Below are 21284 nucleotides of genomic sequence, written 5' to 3'. Positions count from 1 at the left end.
TTACAGTAGTACTACCTCGCCTCGCGTCGACAAAAAAAATAATTTGCTAAAAAAAAAATGAAGATGACGAATTGAAATTGAAATTTGATTACATAAGCATAATAAAATTACAAATAACAAACACACAACATAAGTAAAATAAAATTTTCACAAAAGATAATGGAACGAAACAGAATTTTGTATGGTGCCACTAATTATCTTGGTCTATTTTGTGAGATATGATTATTAATTATTTATAATCTAAAACATTAAAAGGAACATTAGAGTGAAGTGTGTAATTAACCTATCGAAAAAAAATTTAAAAAAAATTAGTCGATGAACATAACTACATAAGTGGAAACTTCTTGGGAAATTTTCTTGATCCTTTTAAGGGACGCAAGCTTTCATTTTCCAATTACATGTAATAACTTGTTCAATTCACTCAAAATGTCTAGAATTAAAATTGCTTTTTAAGTGGTCAAGTCATTGCAATTGACTAAAATTTTATAATCGATTCAATTTGATTAAAAGATTAAACCTAATAAATGTACAGTAAGTTTAAAGTTGAATGATCTGATTTTCAGTATCCAACTGCAACCATAGCATAAAAATAACAAATCTTACGTTTTAGAAATAAAATCACACTAATTTTATATAAACTAACAATAAGTGATTAAATTGTCTTTATTTTTCGTTCTAAAGTTAATTAATTCATTAACACTTCAGTTCATTTCCGCATGCCAATCTAGGCCAAATTAGTTAACACACTTGCATATATACAATGCTAATTGCATCAACATATTTGGTGAAAATTTTTAAAAATAAAGCAAAAAATACACTATATAAGATTAATAAGATGTTAGACCTTATGTTTTCAAAATATAAACATAAAATCCCCTATCAAAGGGGTAAATATGCATGAATTTTAATAACATATGGGTAAAATAAGCTAAATAATATTTTTTTAAAAATGAAGATTGCTGATAGGATTGAAAACGTGTGTAGAGGGGGTAAATACACATTTTTAAAATATTTTGAGCTACAATAGCTCATTATTGAAATGTTCGAATATGAACTGAGCACCGAGAAATAATATTGAGTTTGGTTACAAAACCAAGTGAAAGACACTCAACATAATCCTCTAAAAATCGATTAAACATTTCGAAAATCATTTGAAAATATTGCAAATTGAGATAATAAAAACAGTTTTTTGAAGCATTTTATCAAACACTTTGTATGCAACATTTTGGTACTTTAAAGAACATATAAAATGCTTCAACTAATCATCCAAAAAAAATCTAAAATATGTAAATGCGATAAAGTAAAGAAACACAAATTTGTTTATGGATGTTCGGAGCTCAATCTCCTACGTCACCTCTTTTTCCTCCCCGAAAAGATCAACTAGAAGACTTTGAGTATTACAACTTCTTGTAACTACCCCACTCCAATCTTAGGATTTACCCACTGCCTAAATCGGAACTCTTAACATCTCTCAACTATAGTTGGGACAACAAGTCTCACAACCAAATACAAAGATCAAACATTCTTTAATGTCTTTGTGCAAAAACTCTCACTCAACTATTTTATGAAATACATATCTCTTTTGTGTGAGTGAGCTCTCTTCAAATGATGTATTATTTAATACTTGAACGTGGAAGATTAACTTTGAAAGCTCATCTCTCTTCTTGTTCTTCACACCTCAATTTTTTGTGATTGCTCTCATTCTACCTTATAAATCTATTTAGACACCCTTCTTCTCTCTTTTGTTTTCTGAACTATGTTGTATTTATAGCCTCTAAGAGATATATATACGTTAGACACAATAATATGACCGTTAGTAAAGGTCTTATACTGTTTCTGTCATTTAAACAGTCATATTTGTGCTTCTGGCCACTTTCCTCTTCTTCTACTTATTTTGGGCTCTACTGGTCATCTACTAGTTTCACCAGCTACTGGTTGCCTCAACTACTGGTTTTGATCGGCTACTGGTTTTTAGCGGCTACTGTTAGGACTCTGCTGCATTTTGGAGTCCACTGCTTTTTCCCAATTCGGTTTTTTGCACCACTGTTTTCAGTAACAGGTTCTCTTGCTTATATCTCTCGATTCATTAACTTATAGGCAAAGTGATGAACATGAAAGTTGTATCTCTTCGTCTTGTCTTTTCATGGAATCAAGAATCACTCAGTTTGAAGTTTGTATGAGAGAGATATGCCCAAAATACTCAGCTGTATGAGAGAGATATGCAGAATTCAGTGCAGAACCAGATTCTTCATTGCAATTTATCAGCTCTTTATGCTCTGATTCAGACTTTGACTTCTGAATATGATTTGTAGAACTGAATCGTTCCATTTGGATAACCGAGTTGCAAGATATGACCCAAATACGAGAACTGTCAACGGCTATTGGTTTATGTTTTTTGCTCATCCGGTTCAGCTCCAGTAGCGTCTTTAGACAGTAGTTTGATCTAGATAACATCCGATTTAGTCTAAATGGTTTGAGATATGACTTGAAGCTTTTTGAGTTGGCTGTCCAGTAGTTTTGGCCGCTGGTCATTTGGATCATCGAGCTATGAGATATCATCAAAACAATTCTGCTTGTGCTGAAACTTTGTTCAGCAGCTTATTACTTCCAAAATGATATATATGACACACCTTAAGTAAATATGTTAGAAACACAATAAAAAAATTTGTTATCATCAAAATCAAAATAGCTTGTGTTTCACAACCCAACAATTGCATTATCTTATTAATATTTCTTAGGCATCTTGTGCCTTTTAGACTTTCACAATGAGGATTAGTGCAATTAACACCACAAATATGATAGATATATCATATATGTAATCTAAATGTTACGCACTATGCTAGAATTTACGGATTTTTAACGCGGATACTAAATAATTAGTACGATGGATAATAACATGTATAAAATGATTATTATATTTTGTCATCATAACATAGTTAACTCGTGTATTGCATGTATGATTGAGTGTTTGTCGCTTTAATCTTAACAAAAAATATTATAGCTGATGGTAACAATGTATTTCAAATCTTTATACCATACAAGAGCATAGTCATAGTAGTTCGATCGCTCTTACATCAAGGGTAATTATTGTATTCTAGTAACTGCATTATTTGCAATCAATGAGAATTGAATCTGTAAATTGACTCCGATATCAATTGTATGATCAAACGTTTTTCATTTATCAAAAAATATTGCTGATGATAATCGTGCAACTCAAATTTTTAAATCACACACCAACTTAATTAACCACTAAGATTCGATCACTCGATCCCAACAAAAATAATTATTTCATCATGACATTGCATATATATATATACACACACATACGTACACATGGAAGATATGAAATCATTGCAATTAATTTTCTTAAATTTTGTGATGTGAAGCAAGTGTACAATAATTATGCCCAAGTTGCTTAGCAATGTCACCGGATCACGACCTTTACCAATTATCAGAAATATGTATTAAATTAATTATATGATCACTCGTCTTTTTATTAAATAACTTATCTTATGAATTATTAAATCCATGATTTATCATTGAACGTGTGATGACTCGAGTTGATTGTCCCCTAGTACTTTCCACCAAAGAAGTTTATAACAAATTGTATGATTTTTATTTTTCAATTTGATATATTTTTTTTAAAAATAAATAAATGAAACTCACCGGAGCCGTCATGTTTATCGATTGAACAGAAATTAATTTGTCAAATGGAAACTGTTTCATTTTTTCCTCGATGGGAAACATATTTCCAGAAAATCTACCTAAATGGTTTTTAGACATTGTTTGGCGAAAATAATAAAACATTGATGAATTAAAACGTACACACACAAAAAAAATCATCTAACGTTTGATTTCTACAAATTATGAATCATTATATTATCTATATATGTTACATATCATTTCATCATTCAACAAAATAGTACAAACATATCTATTATATACTACATATATAATTGATCAGCCTGTTAGAGCAAATATGTTTGGTATAACATGTAAGATGTGGTATTATTTTTTTTCTTTCGAATTTGCGCTTATATTATAATTGACATGTAAATATAAATTTTAAGTATATTTATTTGAGTATAAGAATACAGGAATCAAGTGTACACTCTCTTTCGCTTTCTTGTGCCATAAACTCTCTTTAATGATCATTAATTAACATAATAATCAGGAGATAAAAACGCGTAAACCACATTATGTTCTTGGGTAATAATAATTAAATGAAAACGTTTTGGCACATTAGAGTGGTCGGCAGAGGGTAATTAATGGTACAAAATAAATATTTATTTATTATTGTTTGAGATCGGTGATTAATTGTCGGCATGTTTGCTAGCTGCAAATACATGCACGCCATTACTAGTACCAATTTAAGTATTATACTAATAAATTCTCTCATCCGATTATATAATTCTGATTTTATTTTAACACTTAGAATAAGTTCAGAAGTGCTTCTTAAAAGCTCTCCCAAACAATATCTTAGAGATGTGATCATTTCACTAGTTCAATCCGAAAGTAGAAAATGCTAATTCTACATGGAGAACTAGTGTATACCTCACATCTAATATATTATTGTTACAATATAATTCTGTGAATATCTTTTTTAAAGTTTTCTTGATAATTATAGCGTCTTTAGTTTCTTAAATAAAATCATTTTCTTTATTTAATTCTTTGTATTTTTAATTCTTCAAGAGTGATGTAATTTGTAGTTTAATGGTGTAAAATGATAAAACACAACCAAAAGATAATATTCTTTCAATCAAATTATTAAATTCCACTATTCTTCCACCTAAATTCGGTGGAGTACGAGCACATACAATGATTAATAGTTTTCACGAAATTAACTTTATAATTCCTAATCTACCAAATAAGCATGCCTCGAATTCCCCCATCTCAATAGTATTTTTTTTTTAAATAAAAAAATATGATTCTAAATCTAAAAATACAAAATTAATTAAAACTTTAAACCTGTTTTCTATTTCTAGCACTATCTATCGATTTCCAAACTAAGCTACCTTTTATTTTCTCTAACTATCCATCTATTTTTTTTTTGGTATATTGTCTTTAAGATGACTCAGGCTGATCCAGTTCCTCGTCACACGGGCCCCCCCATCTGTGGCCCATCTATCCTCATCCTCCACAACCCGACAAGATTCAGGCCGGGCCCACTCGAGGGACGAGAAATCACAACAGATGACGCAAGAGCCCCCATAATGCCGCCGCGACGACTACGGCGCCGCCATAAGTCGGCGGTGGATCACCGCCACTGACGTCCAATGCGCCTTGGTACACCATGGCGCTGTCGATGGGTTGTTCCGATCCATTTTGGCCGCCGGACGAGGATTTTTGACTGCATAAACAATTCGATAATTTTAATAATAATTAATTCGTACGTATGTATGTATGTCATATACTAAGGCCACGTCGTGAAAATGTAAGAGGAAAGCAGCCGACCGTTGGTTTTTTTTAACGGATACAAATGGGGACAACCTTCTTCTGTCGGCTTATATTAATAGTTATTTCCTTCTAAGCAAAATTTGTCTGGCTTATAATAATGATAATTATTTGTTATTAATCCAAAGAAAAATTAACTACGGATTTCTGGACGAAAGTAGCCCTCATGAAATAAAATTCGGATGGGCAATTTGGTAAAAAGTACCTGGTGTTTGGGGAAGGGCAAAACATGACGATGTAGTCGGCAGAGGTACACGTGAAGGTGCTGGTGGAATCATCGTAAGCGTAGCTGTAGGCTTGTGGGCACGCGCTTTTGAACAGCTGGGAGTACTGAGTCGGCTGGCATGATTGCGGTGAGCCGTACGCGCCGACGCAGCAGTACTGGTCTTCCCCCAAGGCCTCGCAAGCGCTCTTGCAAGCCACGCGTTCCCCGCCGGAGCTCATCACCTGAAGGGCCTGCGGGCAAGCGCTGTTCAGGTCCCTTATGCATCCCGTGTTCGTACAGTTCGTCCCGGACCCGCCTTGCGGAACCAACAGCATCGGGATGTTGTACCCGTCGACGAGGCTGACGTCGTAGAAATCCTGGCCGCCGTAGCCGTTGAGGGTGAATTCCGCCAGGGTTGCAGGCGGGGAAGCTCCAGCCCCGGCGCATTCCACCTTTCCGGAGCCGCAATCCGCCGTGACGCAAGAGAATTTCCCCGTGGAGTCGAAACTACACTGTGTCCTTCCCCAGAAACGGCCGCCCCAAGACGCTGGCGCGCTGATGACCTTCGTCTCGCCGGTTTGCAAAGCGAACCCTGTTGGCTCGAGAGGTGCGATTCCAGCGTTCGATAGAATGCCTGGCCAGACCGTGTACGGACACTTGTTCACGAATGAGAATGTACCAGCCGAATATACTCCTGTAAACAAAACAAAAAAAAAAAACATTAATCGCGTTAATCCAAACATTCAATTCCCCATTTCCGAAATCGATTAACCAAGAATCAAGAATTAACTTTCATCATTAGTCAATGGAGGTACCTGAAACGATAGAATTTGAGAAAATTAGGAGCAGAACATGCAAGCAGAATCTCCCCATGGAAGTGGGATGCACTTTAATTGATGGATGATATGAAAGGAGAAGAAGAAGGGCGGAGGCGGCGGAGGAAACCTTCTTCCGATGAGGAGAGAATTGAGAGATTGGGGGGAATTTTGCAGGCTGGTGGCAGAGAGGATTTTATAGGCAGCAGCGAGGGGAGGCTGCTGGGAGAAATGTGTTAATGCTTGGCTATATGTATTGCGGGACCCACTTAGGGGCATTTTGTTGAAAAGCCAGTGACTTTTTAATTAATATTTATATATATCTATTTTTTTGAGATATCGGAAAGACAAATAATACCATAAATAATAATTCCAAATTCATGCAAAGAAACATATTACTTATCCTATTATTCAAACCAAACGATACAGATATTATATCGTATTTGAATTGATAAATTTGATTGCATCGTTCGAAATTGGAATTTTAGACGTTCAAACAATATCAACTTTTGGAATTTATAAATTTTAAAAAATACGTGTATTTTTTATTTTAGACAATTTTTATCACTAACATCACTTATATGATTACAGAAAGAATAGTTTAAAATCTACTGCTAATGCGTAGAAGGAATTATTAATGGATGAGTAATGATGGATATTGTAATATTTTACAAGTTGTTGACCTCCTAATTTGAACTCTCGCTGTTGTTTTTAGTCATATTTGGTTGCTTTATATATTTATAATAAATAATTGTCATGCCACACGTGCTACAAAATGATTGCTTCCGATTTGTAAATTTTTTTTTTCTCTCTTTCTTATTTTCTTGTTAATTTTTTTCAGAACAAAGGCGTTAAAAATTGTTCTAAATTGTCACGTACCCAAAAAAAAAAAAAGAGGTAATCTGTACGTGTGCTTTTTCATAATAAAAATAAAAATATTTAAACAATTAGTTGGTGTATTGGTAAACTAACGATGTAGTACCAATATTTCAAAGTTTTTCTTTGCCTAAACTTTGAAGTCAAATAAGATATGATCTGTATTGACCTCTATATAGTGGATTTGTGCAACATAATGGTAAAGTGTTGATTTTCTTTCTCCTTTTTTTATGAGTCACGTGAAAATTAATTACTCAAAGATATTCTGTGTGTTTATGCACATTTAAATTTAGCAAATTGCTAATCAACAGTGTCCATCCACGTTGCAATGCCTGAAGCGATGGATGCAAAAATAAAATAAAAATTAAATTAAATAGCCAAATGTCATTCAATCAATGTTAATATATATGGACGATAATGTTTTTGTTTTGATTATGCGTGAGCGCTCCATTTTACAAAAAGTATCACGATGTTTTTCTTTAAAATTTAAATACTTGTCGATGAATCGTGCCTATGAAGTAATTGTTTATTAGCATATAAGTTATAACAAAATCATTTATTTTTTTTGTTTTGAATCGAGAACAGAGAAAATACGTAAATAAATCGAATCGAATCAAATATTAGCGAGCAGATACAGTGTCGCTGTTACGTGGTGTGGTTGGCGATGGAAGCACACATCAAAAGTGATATTTTACAGCCCAAAAAAAACGCGATTTGTGGTGCCTCCTGCGAGCTGCTTACTCCTGCCAGCCAACTTGCATTCATGATAGATATGGTATCGGCCATTGTCAAACAAATTACTTCTTTTACAATTAATAAATAAATGTCCTCTCACAATAAATAAATGATTGTATATATACATATAAACAATTTTGATATCAAATTAAAGGCTTTTACTTATTTTTTTAAAAAAAAATTCCAGATGTGAACATCTAAAAAAAAATTACAAAACAAGTTGGGCCGTCAGTTGAGTTGTCGTTTAACTTGCAACTTTTTATGTTTTTTAAAAAGTTTTGCAAATATTCACGTGAACATCTAAAAAACACTTTTTTTAAAAAATAAAAGACTGGAAGTTGAGCTGACGTCCATAGTTCTCATGTAGGCTGTATCCTAGAGTGCGGAAGAACAAATATGTGTGTGTATATATATATATATGTATGTAATTATGTGTGGAACTTTTTGGAATATATCCATCGAATCATAATAAAGTTCCTTACTGATTAACATGGATCAGATCGTCATTCAAACAAGCTACGTATTGAGATTCATGGACGCTACGGTTTTGCAACGTCGATCGCCCTCGACGGTGGATCGAGCAAGGGCGGAGCTAGTTGACGTCCCTCCCTATTAAGGAAAAATCATTTATAGCTTTCTTAAAAAAATAAGTTTTACCCTATCTAGATAATTTTGTTTAATATCAAGGTGGCCCCTTAATTGAACGAAAAGACCAGCCTAATTACTATACAATTCATTTTCCTGAGTGTTTTTAATTTTCTTGAGAAGGACTTTTGATAATATAAGCAAGCAATACACACGAAGGGGGATGAATATAATTCATGAGAATATGGTTTGGTTGGATAAGAAGAGCTTGGCGGTGGCTTCAATTATATGCATGTATTAACTTCCAACTATACAATTGAAAAGGTCCTACTTGGTAAACCTTTTACAGTTGACAGGTAATTTTTGACTTCCAAAAATAGACGTTTTTATATACTTCAAGTTCATTATTGAATATAATGTTTGTTTTTTGGTTCAATATTTCAAAAATCCCGACAAGGTATGTTATATTCGAATGAGATTTATATGATTTTTATGCTATTATTATTATTATTATTATTATTATTATTATTATTATTATTATTATTATTATTATTATTATTATGCATGAAGTATATGCTAATTCATTTTCTTCTCATGAGACTTGAGAGAGTTTATTATATCCTCGTATGTAAACTTTATTAAAAAAAACATGAACAACACATGTATTAATAAATTTCACATATAAATGTACTCTTGTAGCAATATATTTGAAAAATATATCTCCCACCATATGTAATGTAGGTACGTACTGTTTGGTAGAGATTTTAGTAAGCACTTCTCAGCTTTTCGTTAACAAAATTTAAAAATTTTTATTTTTTTGTTAACGAAAAATTGAAAAGTGCTTTTTAGAAGCTTTTCAAATACTATCGTAATCTCGGTCATTGATATACATGGACCTGGCGTGTTAGTTTGGCTATTTTCAGGATTTTATATTTACCATAAAAGTACATTGAATCGAATGCTTGTTTAAAATTCTAAATTTGCTGGCGTCATTAATTAGGATAATACTTTGAATGAGCACATTTTGGTAGATTTCAATCAAGTTTGACTTTGGAATTTTCACCAAGACTGCATTCTCACACGCCTTTTAGCCCCCGAAGTTGGTGTTTGATATTTCTCCATGCATAATAATATAAGATGTACCAATCTTATTTTATTTAAGTTCAATTTCTACTTTTCTTGGTTGAGTTCGATTTTTTTTATCATGTAGTGTGTACGCAATAAAATCATGTCCACTACGAAATGCAACTCACGTCGATTTTTCTCTTCTTCTAAATATAGAAACTTCAAGGCTATCTAGAAATGTTTGAAATTTGAAATTTTGATATTGTGATTTTTTTTTAAAAAAAATAAGGCTGCAAAATTATATTTACAATGTTTCAGAATGTTATTCCATATATTATAGAATATAGTCACCACTTAATATAATGTTTCGAGCATTGCCAATATTTAACTAATAATTCACATGCTTAATATGTTTTTTGTGTCACAATCTCACAGAGCTACTTTATCTGGTACTAAATAGTAAATAATGTATTCGCTTAAATATTATCTACGCTAAATTCCAAAATATATAGTTCCAAATTCCAATAGCATTTGATTTAGATTTGTATTTATTAATTAATGAAAACTAGGGATTGTATAAGAGACAAGGTTTAAACTCAACCTTAAAAATAGTCTCGTTGCACTTGTCACTTGTCACCTTATGAATTAAGACGAGCAGTACAAGTCATTATGTTAAAATCCAACAATTTGCCGGCAACGTTTCGATCACTTGATGAAGGTCGTATATAGATAGATACCAACAAGATTTTATTCATCATACGGGTATTTAAATCTCACCATAATTATCATTGCATCTATATAAATTAGCAAGAGAGGAATTTAAAATCACCCAATAGAACTTGCTCCAAGCAAGTAAATGAATTTAAAATCCATAAAATTCAAATTCATTGCTTTCATCCAAATGCATCCTAGTAAGGGTTGAGTAGACGCTATCCGCAGGGTAGTGCCCTGCGGGTGACGTGACGGCTCATGATTGGTCAAAATCAATAGGCCCTACATGGGACCCATTATTTTTAACCAATCATGTGGTTACACGTCACCCGCAGGGCACTACCCTGCGGGTGGCATGTACTAAACCCCTAGTAAGATTCGGGATCGACCATTTCTTGGTTAATGAATGAGATCCTACCTTTAGGGTACCGCCCAAATCATGAATCTAATTATCTATATTTTAACACATAAACATAATTAATGTTGGAGAGCTGACGTGATAAATCATTGAACCATTAAATCGACAATTAAAATAATACTCGTGATTTAGGTTGAAATCTACCCCATTTCATCGTTGAATACCGCTTATGGGCTTAACCCAAACAGTTTTTTTTAACCAGACCCATACTTTTGGTAACGTCGTCGTCTGCGTCTGATGGGCCACCCTTATTCCATGGTTGTCCACTTGGGCTGGCTGTGTCCATTGGTAGTACAAGTTAAGGTCCTGCTTGTGAAAGTTGCAATTGAATGCTCCTTTTCTTCAACTTCAAAGAAAATAGACCGCACTACCATTTTACACATGGTAAGTATGATTGGTTTTCAAGGGAAAAATTTGCAGATTTTTTTGGATCAATATAGGTTTTTTTCCCAGCAACTCATGAACTAATTCACTCCTGATAAGAGACAGGCAACCAACTAGGTGAACAATATTTATTGAATGATCCTTATCAAGTATTAACATGACAGGAACTTCTGCCTACCAAGTCACCCCCAGATGTGTACATAATTTGAAAGTGATGCATAATTTCGAGATTCGTCTGTCTTAAATATAGCCGGAAAATAAGGAAAACATGACATTTGGATAATCAATAATTCACCGAGAAAGGCAGACTGATTCTGGTTCTTTTTTCCGTATTTTGACTGAGGTTTTACATGAGTCTCGAAATCGAGATCTTATCATACATGGTGACACCGGGTGCGACTAGGCCAAGAGGTCAATGACATATCCATTTATCTAAATTCACAACTTAAACCAATTTCTTGAAGTTAAACTCTTATCATATTATATTTGGACTTGACCATTTGGAATAATGAATATCAAATCCATTATTTAAATATATTTTAGTTGTTTAGACAAACTTGATTAAGGGTTTCAAATTCTCTCTCTTATCAATTTATAATTAATTTTAATAGATTTAAAAGTCACACATTACTAATTATCATTTAAAATACATACCTCAGATCCATCGTCGAATCAAATCTTCTCATGCGACTCCAAAGTCGGTGCGACTGGAGGTGTGGTGCTTGACACTTGAAAGTAACTTGAGGTGCTTTCAAGACAAATTGGGACAAAATCAAAATACAGATAGCCAACCAGAAGAACAGCAACACAGGCCAGGTTCAAATTAGAAAACAAAATTTTTATTAAGCACCAATTATAGTAATTTTTGGATAATAAGATCTCAACTTCCACAAGCGAACAAAGGATGTGAAAAAAAAGCATAGTTTGGAGGTTGTCGCTTCTCATGGTATGTGAGATGAATGGAGGAGAAATGAGATGTAATCCTAAAATTTCCGACTTCAACATAAGTTACTGAATAACCATTAATCGTACAGGTGGAACTTTACACATTAGTTGGATGGAAGCTGCTTCACAAGACCTCGGAGAAAACGAGTGAGTGATCTTCTAGCTTTCACAGATGCAGCATCAGGTTTTCCGTTTTCCTCTGAAGTGGCCCGAGGCTCTGGTGTGGCATGAACTTTCCGAACTAGCTGTCGGAGTTCCTATAATAATAAAACAGGAATAAAATAGCCTATGAGCAGTATATAATTAAGAAACGTAAATAATCTTATGTGATAAGTAAATTTATGTGCTTGCACATATAGCAATGACAATTAAAAGTTTGTTTTCAGCTCCAAATGGGGTTAATGGCTATGAAGTTTACTGCAAACTATGATTAACTCAGAAACATTAAATAGCACGTTCATAATCTCTATATCAGAGAGAATTCATTGATGAAGAACAAGTTACATCAATGTGTTCTTATTAGTCAACAATCCTAATCGGAGCATCCCAGATACTAACCTGTCGATCAAATTCAATTTCGCGAAGTGAATAAATTTCATTGGTAATGCAAATGTCTTTGTTGATCAAACCGTCGTACCATCTGTCAGCTACAGCAATATTAATCGAATCCTGCGAAGTAACCCAGAGGTAAAAATAAAACATTTAATTCATAACGTCATCAGACAAAGAACGGAACGGATGTAAACATGATAATTACAAAGTAGCATCATATATAACTGAATCAGATCAAAAACAAATTTCATGACTAACCGAATCTATGAACATGAAGAACAAAGCAATAAACAACACATGTTCCAATCAAAATTATCTCACAAAAGATACTAGATTTTCTATCAAACTAAGATGTAAGCATACTTTGGTTACTACACATACACAACGGATAAGAATAAATAAAGTGAAATTTGTAGAGGAACATGCCCCCACCCCAAAAACTGAAACTAGAGCTAATTACCCTTTCCAAGACTATAAACAAACGGATCATTCTTGCTTACTTCTTCATCCCCCTCTTCAATTTCCTCATCTTCCTCTTCTTCACCATCAATATCCAAGTTTTCTGTCCCTAAGAAACCTTGAAACCTACTCTGGTCTCCATCTTTTGTGGCCTGAATTAAGCCATCCATTAATTCAGGCTCCACTTCTCGTAGCAGTCTTCCTGAATAACGTTGTTGATATTTTTAGAGAGGAAATCAAGGAGGAAATGCATTACACAATCTCACATTTATAAATCTTTTTTAGCCATATTATAAATCTATGTCGATTTTAAAAAAAAAAACAGACAATTTTTTGATCGCTGTATAACCATACTCGGCTAAAGACATCAGAAACCAGTTTTTTATTTCATCTCCTATATAGCATATACATAATACATTGCGTTATGCAATGGCGGAAGAAAACTATGGATTGCTCTGTATAACCCCTCAATGAATACTCCATATGAACAAGGCTACGGTAACAACTAACCATCAACACTTCAAAATATCATTTTTTATTTTAAGAAAATCGCTTTTCGAAAAAAAAAAATTGCCCCAAAAAATTTGTATCCAATAGCACTTGAATCTTGTTATTATTTTTTTTTTTTTGTGTTTTATTGGATTTTTTGTCCTCTCTTACCTATAAGATTATATTGCCTTCTCTTTCCTTCTCTAACATCGCGGCCTAGTCCCTGCGGCAAAAAACCAAGCACCTTAAATCCTTTTACATCACCGAACAATATATACGCACAAAAACAATACGGGCATGCTTCTAAAGTTCTAATTGATCGGCAACAAAACAAAATATAAAACAAACACCTTAACTAGAATAAGAGCATCATACACCTCTTGCTCCAGAGCAGCCACCCTGCACTAATAAATACACACATGAATGTATCAACTGCCAGATGTCACAATATTTAATCCTAATTGGCAAACAAGAAAATGTAGTTTTGTACAGCATTTCACCTAATAATGCGCTTAATTTGAGGTGGAGAGAAGCTAGCAAGCTCCATACCCCAGCGTACGGCACGTCGAGCCTCGCGCTTTCTGTCGTTGCGGCTCTTGAATGTTTCGCCACTATCTGAAGACGACGCACCGTCGCTGTCTTCCGCGTCGTAGGGCAAAGGAACGTCACGCAATCTAACGGCGCCGAAACGGAAGTGGACTGCACGGCAAGAGATGGAGAATAATGCGAATAACGGAAGTTTACCGGAGACGTGGGTTGACGATGAAGGTAGGCTGAGAAGATGATAGAATGGCGACGGACGGTGGCGCCACCGCGGCAATTGCATCAGCGGCCTCAATACGCGAGCCATTCTGGGCAGATCTCTAGGACTTGGTCTTTAAAATTTGGGTGCTAGAATCCGTAATTATTATGGGCTTTTATTGATGGGCCCAATTACTTTTTTGGGCCTTTTTCCCAAACAGGTGCTCTATAAATTTCAAAGTTCAAACAACAGTTTGCAATTAAATCTCTTTCTATCTCTTTCTATATTATTAAACTTTAGTCTGCTACCTTCCTGGTTTAAAAAATTTGACTCATCTTTTTATTTTAAAAAATAATAATATTGCTCCTCTTTTTTCTCCCCATTTCCCCCATTTTCCTGGCCGATTGCTCGCGTTCTCATTTTCATGTGAGTGTATCAATTTAAAATTTAAAGCACTACTATCTCTTTTAGATTTTTAAAATTAGTTTCTCTCGGTTTTACAATTTTCAGAGTTATTGGTACATATTTTTATCTTTGATGTTGTACACCTATTGAAGAGATTAAATTTGAGGTAATTTTCCAATTCATGCTCAATAATTTCTTTTATCTCAATGTTGGATTTTGTATGATTTGCAGATGTGCACAAAATATTTTGGTTTGGTTTATTCCTGACCCGATGACCCCAAACTCATCTTCAACATGTACATAACTCATTTTCTTAGGCGTATTGCTCATTAATTTTTTTTTTATCTCAATGTAGAACTATGTATAATTTGCAGATGCGCACAAAATATTCTGGTTTAATTCCTCATGTGGTCGAAATATTGCAATTGTCAATGAAGGTAATATAGTTTTTTTTTTTTTCTTGTCTGTTGGTAAACCACATACGCCAACTGTTTGACAAAATTTCTGAATAAAAAACCAAATTTTGTTGTTTATATGTGCATCTTAATTTGATTGTATGAATATTTGGAATGACTCATATACCATTTAAAAGTCGAAATTTTCTTTTCGTGGAATTTCTCTTTTATGTATTTTTATTTTTTGAATATTTAATTTCTTTGTTTTGTTGCAAGGAACACAAGACTTATCCTCAAACATGTGCTTTCATCAAAAACAGTAGTTTGTTTTTGTTTGATTCATCTTCTCCTTTTGTTTTATTCTTTGATTTTCACTTTCTTTTACTCTTTTGATTTCAAACTTTTATATCCTTTATAAGAAAATCTCTATTTGGTTGCAGGTCTCCTTTTCTTTACAAGGTGAAGCTATGCGTCCAAATTTTTTTTCATGCAACGAAACTTTATGATAATTTATTAACTCTCTAATTTTTTCTAAGATTGCTATGAAATGGTGAAAGATTATTAGAATTATAGTTTCAATTTATTATTATTTTTTTTGTCATTGTAGGTTGAGCAAAAATTATATGTTGTATCAATAGTCATGACTCATGCGGTCATATAGACCGAATGTTACTTGGATTTGTACGATACATTACATTGATCCTTTTTTTTTAAGTTAGTTAGACTCTACTTTTGTTTATTATTATCAGACTAAATTTTATGTTATCTTTGTTTTCCTTTTATTGATTTTAGCTTATTTTTTGAGATGAATATGGAAAAATAGAAGAAATGTGTGTTTACCGTTAATAACTGATTTTGTTTTATAATTATTTTTATATATATATATATATATATATATATATATATGAAATTCATAAAGAGAGATCTCACAATATATGGATAAATGGGTTAAGTCGATGTCACCCACTGGGTTGTGCCTTGTGGGTGGCATGACGGATTTTGATTGATTAAAATTAGTGGATCGTACATGGGACCCACTGATTTTAACCAATCATGGAGTTACACGTCGCCCGCAGGGTAAAACCCTGAGGGCGGCATGAACAAACCAGATAAATGAGGGAGTTGATTTTGAAATTTGATCAAAAATCAAATTTGAGATTATCTACTCGATCTACATGATAAGGTTTTGTTGGCAAGTGCAATTTATGGAAATTTTATGTCAATTTTTAAAATAAAATTTTTTATTGTCATTGCATAATATGATGTGTATATCTAAGTAATATGCAGCTTTTTATTTTATTTTTTCGAGCTTATATTAAACGATTTACCTAATAAAATAATATCATCAATAGCCTAAAAACTTAAAATTGAATTAAATCATGTTAAAAATGCTATAATATTCATTTACTTTATTATGTTATGCACACACACGTGTGTGCCATGGTCGTTAGTTTATGATTAATTACGTCCAACTCCCATGAGGTTTTTTAGTATTACAAAAACATACATTAAATTCCCCTAAAAAAACAGACAATTAAATGTAAAAATATTATTAGGTATATTTGATTTTTTTTATATATGTGATATTTTAATTTTATTAAATAAAATTGTAACTGTTTTTCAAATTGTTTTAATTTTATTATATATAATTTAATAGATAGTGTTGTCAGTTGTCACACAAATAAAATAACTAAAATACATTCAAATTTGATAGTAGTTTAAAATCAAATTTGTCAAATATTAAAAAAAAATATTTAATCTAAATAAATTTTTTTGACACCAACTACATAATTATTAAAACTTCAAAAAAAAAATTAATTATGAAAACATTAAAAATTAACATAGGTCAATTTGTAATAAAAGCGTAAATTTGGAATGTTATAGAAACTTTTTATCAATAAACTAATTTTTTATTAAACTATTTAATGGAGGACACAATATGTAAGATAAGCACAAATATGTTAAGGGGTAATTGTAATTTTGAAATTCACTTAGGTTTTTTTTATTGTCATAAACCACAAGGGTGATCAAGGTAATTAACCCTTAAATTTAATTATTGAGATCGCGAACTCAAATATAAACACTAAATGTCGACGACTGATGGCTCATTTGGCTTATCGGAATTTGACCGTTTGAGATCTGGTTATCAGAAATATCTCCTTCAATTCCAAAAAAAATCAATCAAAATATTGAAAAAAGATATTATCCAACATTCATTAGTCGTTCTATCTAACTTGACCTCGGACAAAATTCATGCTAACCTTGAATGGCATGACCAAACAATATATTTTGGATTCATTAGACGGTTTTTTATCAAGCGTTCCAAATTTTGCGGCGGTTTTCCAAAAATCGTTGCATTTGGTTGCGACGATAGGATATGCGACGTTAATGTAAACCATCGCAAATACTAATTTACAACAGTTTTTGCGACGCTTATACCGTCGCAAATGCCGAAAAAATTTTGTAGTGGTTGATGAAGAACTAATATAATTTAAAAATTCCTAGATTATATGGTGAATTTTGCTGGATCCTATATATATCTATATATATATATATTTAAAAAAATTAGGAATGTGTTTGATAATTATTTTAAAAGCGTTATTAGTATTTCAGTTTTAAAACATACAAATATGTTTTGGATAATATTTTCAAAAAATTCATGAATTTTCTTTTAAAAAATTCCTCCAAGTATAAATAATACAAAATATATATTTATTTTGTAACATTTTAAAATTAAAAAGAAACATGGGTCAAACGGAAATAAAGAGCAAACAAGAGAAAAATGTAAAAAGAAAATTATTGTAAGGTCAAACAACTCACTATAAAATAATCTAATTTAATTAATTTTTAATGTTAATTAATTGAATCATGTGTCGTGTGTGATGCATGAAATTAAATAATGTAATTAGTTTTCTCATAAGTTGACCAATGACATTATACTTTACTGGTATACATCCATCATATGTGGTTTTCACGTGCTCGAATAATTTATTTATTAAAAGAAAAAATGTTTTTAAACTATACGAGAGAATAAAAAAGAACGTATGAGCTTCAAAATGAAACATGGAGAATTTAAAGAAAAATTGAGAAGAATATTACTAACAAGTTACACTGTAGTAACCCAGATTCTATTTTAAAATTATAATATGTTAAACATGATTAAAGGTTACTAATTAAACAAGTCAAGATCAAGAACACATGATATGAGAATGAGCTAGGGTTTGATGGATTTGACCAGGGGCTCGGGTCGGACATGAGTGGCTCGGGTCGGACATGGTTGAGCATCAAGAGCTTGGCCGTGTGTGTGTGGCTTTGGCTAGGGCTCGGGCATGGCACTAGGGCTCGGGCATTGAGCTAGGGCTCGAGCGTGGAGGTGGATTTAGCTCGGGCATGGAGCTTGGTTTGGGCTCGGATGTTTCCTTGGGGCTCGGGTCGGTCATGGTGAACCAAGGGAGGGTTCGGACAAGAGGGGCTCGGTCAAGGAAAAGCATGGCTCGGGTCTGGTCCTAGGGTGCTCAAAAAAGTGAAGTGCAAGGCCAAGGTAGTGTTCGGTCAAGGGAAGGGCACATTGTGTTCAGGTCGGGAATGAACACTTAATCAAAATCAGAGAATGTATAAGCCTGAACCCTCCAGGACAGGCAGGCAGGTGTGTGGACGCTTGCATGAATGACATTTGGCGCCTAAGCATGAGCTGTCAATAATGGTAGTGACTCAGCTCAAGCATTTGATACGTGGCGTGCTTATAGGAGCTCGGACGTCTCGACGTCAGCTCAAGAATCCCGATCACCCCAAATAGTTGTCTATAAATAGGAGCTGGGGATTCAGTTATTTTTCACATCACTTCCATCTCACTTCATATCTTTGTCCGGAAAAGAGTAGCTCGGGAACTCGAGAAGGAATATCTCGGGAAGGAAGAGCTCGGGGTCGGACCAAGAGGCCAGGTCGGGCTTGAGACCAGGTCAGGTCGAGAGTTGACCTAGGACAGCTAGGGGTTGTCTTTTTCCAGCTTAGTTCAGACTTCGGTGTTAGGTACATACACATTGACTGAGATTGCCAGCGAGTATACATGTTTATATGTTGCATTTATTTGGCATTATTATGTGGCATGATGTATGTTTTACCGTTTTATATATTCATATATCATGTGCACATACACGTTGAGCCTATACATTGTTATACCTGATTATAGATCCGCTCAGCTCTATACTCGATAGTCTGTCACTGAGAGTACCGCGACGACGGGGACATGTATGTCTGACTACTCATGTGTATTAGACGAGTGTGGTTGCACCCAGAGGTTGATCCGTGCGGTGGCAGCACTCATGTGACGTCGGTACTGAGCATGACTTTTCAGATGACCATTTACCAGTCATCATGTTGCATGCATCATATACATATGTTTACTCATGTCTATGTACTGGGCGTTAGCGCTCACGTCCTAGTTGTTATCTTGGACACCCTATTCCACGGGAAGGTTGCAGGATGGACGGAGCCGGTAGTTCGAGGCAGGACTAGGAGGCCGGAGCTTTTCAGGGGATTTTATACAACAGGATTTGTCTTGCTGTATAATGGTTACTTTTAAGTTCTTTGATATGGTTGTATCACTACAGATTTAAGCTTGGATATGTTTTACTAAGCTGTTATGTAAATTATGGAGTATATTTCCGCACGTTTTTACTCTGTTTAAGAATTTTGCTTTATTAAGTTTAATGCATGCTATTAGTTGCCAGTTAGTAGGTGATTCCATGCAGGGTCACTACATACACACCATTAAAGTTTATAAGTTCATAGATGTGTTTAGAGAGGGTGTATAAAAACTATTAAAATTTTCGCTAAAACATTTGAATTATGATGCGATCGGTTTTGATATAGTTAGATGTACAAGACCAACTTTTCTCAATACTTAAAAAAAGTTGGACCACAAACTGTGACACCCGAAGCCAAAAAGTCCTAGGGCGGTACATGGTCCGCAATATGGGTGGTTAATACCTGAAAGATGGAAACTCCACCAAAGAATGGGCGACGGGTGACATGAATGAACCGATCCCACACCGGAATGAGAGGTACAAAAGATTTGATATGTACAACTCATATCAAGAAGGTGCATCTTCTTTTCGGGAGCTCATCACATAAGAACTCCAAAGTTAAGCGTGCTTGACTTGGGGAAATTATAGGATGGGTGACCCCCTGGGAAGTTTCTCAGGGTGCGTGTGAGTGAGGACATAAGCACGCTGAAAAGACTAGTCTTTATACAGTGGGTCGTTACAAATGGTATCAAAGCCTGACCTCTCCCAGTACGGTGTGGTTCGAGGACGAACCAAGCGGAAGCTGGTGGGCATGTGACACCCGAAGCCAAAAAGTCCTAGGGCGGTACATGGTCCGCAATATGGGTGGTTAATACCTGAAAGATGGAAACTCCACCAAAGAATGGGCGACGGGTGACATGAATGAACCGATCCCACACCGGAATGAGAGGTACAAAAGATTTGATATGTACAACTCATATCAAGAAGGTGCATCTTCTTTTCGGGAGCTCATCACATAAGAACTCCAAAGTTAAGCGTGCTTGACTTGGGGAAATTATAGGATGGGTGACCCCCTGGGAAGTTTCTCAGGGTGCGTGTGAGTGAGGACATAAGCACGCTGAAAAGACTAGTCTTGATACAGTGGGTCGTTACACAAACAATGTGAAAAATGATCCAAGTGGTTTTATGAGGATCTATACTCAAATAATGTATGCTAACAAGATAGATAAGTGCAATAAGTAAAATGACACGAGAGATATGAAAATTCGAAGGTAAATTTTTTTTACATTTCCCATTCTTCCACTTTGAAAAGATTTTCACTCTAAGACTTTAGTTATACAATTTTTAGTAACAACATGTTTCAACCTTAGGACTTATCAATTGTTTAGGTCGAAACTCCAAATTATCTTTCACAAATGGTTGAGACAACAAGGATCACAACCAATACAACATGATAAATACAATATTATAATGAATCCTGATATTCAAGCGGTCCAACAACTCCTCAAACAGTCATGACAGAA

The 21284-nt window shown here is 34.0% G+C and overlaps 2 protein-coding genes and 1 long non-coding RNA gene across 8 annotated transcripts; 1 reads left to right on the top strand and 2 right to left on the bottom strand.

The window, feature by feature from the left end:
- Positions 1 to 4740: 4740 nt before the first annotated feature.
- On the bottom strand, positions 4741 to 6665 carry LOC140877079 (thaumatin-like protein 1b). Its single transcript, XM_073280591.1, has 3 exons — positions 6475 to 6665; positions 5660 to 6353; positions 4741 to 5350 (listed from the first exon to the last, which is right to left on the bottom strand). The coding sequence occupies exons 1-3, from the start codon at positions 6530 to 6532 to the stop codon at positions 5185 to 5187; spliced, it is 918 nt and encodes a 305-aa protein (XP_073136692.1). The 5' UTR covers positions 6533 to 6665; the 3' UTR covers positions 4741 to 5184.
- A 4213-nt stretch (positions 6666 to 10878) lies between these two features.
- On the bottom strand, positions 10879 to 14553 carry LOC140875001 (uncharacterized). 6 transcript variants are annotated; one of them, XR_012148294.1, is made up of 8 exons: positions 14194 to 14553; positions 14044 to 14092; positions 13865 to 13916; positions 13246 to 13406; positions 12752 to 12862; positions 12295 to 12450; positions 11903 to 11996; positions 10879 to 11339 (listed from the first exon to the last, which is right to left on the bottom strand). XR_012148294.1 is itself a non-coding variant. In XM_073278512.1 (6 exons), exons 1-6 carry the CDS (start codon positions 14541 to 14543, stop codon positions 12298 to 12300), a joined length of 876 nt encoding a protein of 291 aa, XP_073134613.1. In that variant the 5' UTR covers positions 14544 to 14553; the 3' UTR covers positions 12072 to 12297. The 6 variants fall into 6 exon arrangements, 1 of the variants encoding a protein (XP_073134613.1); XR_012148293.1 differs by having other exon boundaries at positions 10880 to 11339; positions 12281 to 12450; XR_012148297.1 differs by having other exon boundaries at positions 10882 to 11210.
- Positions 14554 to 14729: 176 nt separating this feature from the next.
- LOC140876473 (uncharacterized) lies at positions 14730 to 15943 on the top strand. Its single transcript, XR_012148802.1, has 4 exons — positions 14730 to 14861; positions 14946 to 15006; positions 15196 to 15277; positions 15676 to 15943. It is a non-coding gene; the product is annotated as an uncharacterized lncRNA (long non-coding RNA).
- The last annotated feature ends 5341 nt before the right edge of the window (positions 15944 to 21284 follow it).

The sequence above is a fragment of the Henckelia pumila genome, chromosome 1 (genome assembly GCF_033568475.1).
Source record: "Henckelia pumila isolate YLH828 chromosome 1, ASM3356847v2, whole genome shotgun sequence".
NCBI lineage: Eukaryota > Viridiplantae > Streptophyta > Magnoliopsida > Lamiales > Gesneriaceae > Henckelia > Henckelia pumila.
The sequence above is the reverse complement of the archived record's forward strand: the minus strand, read 5'-3'. Positions and strand labels throughout refer to the sequence as shown.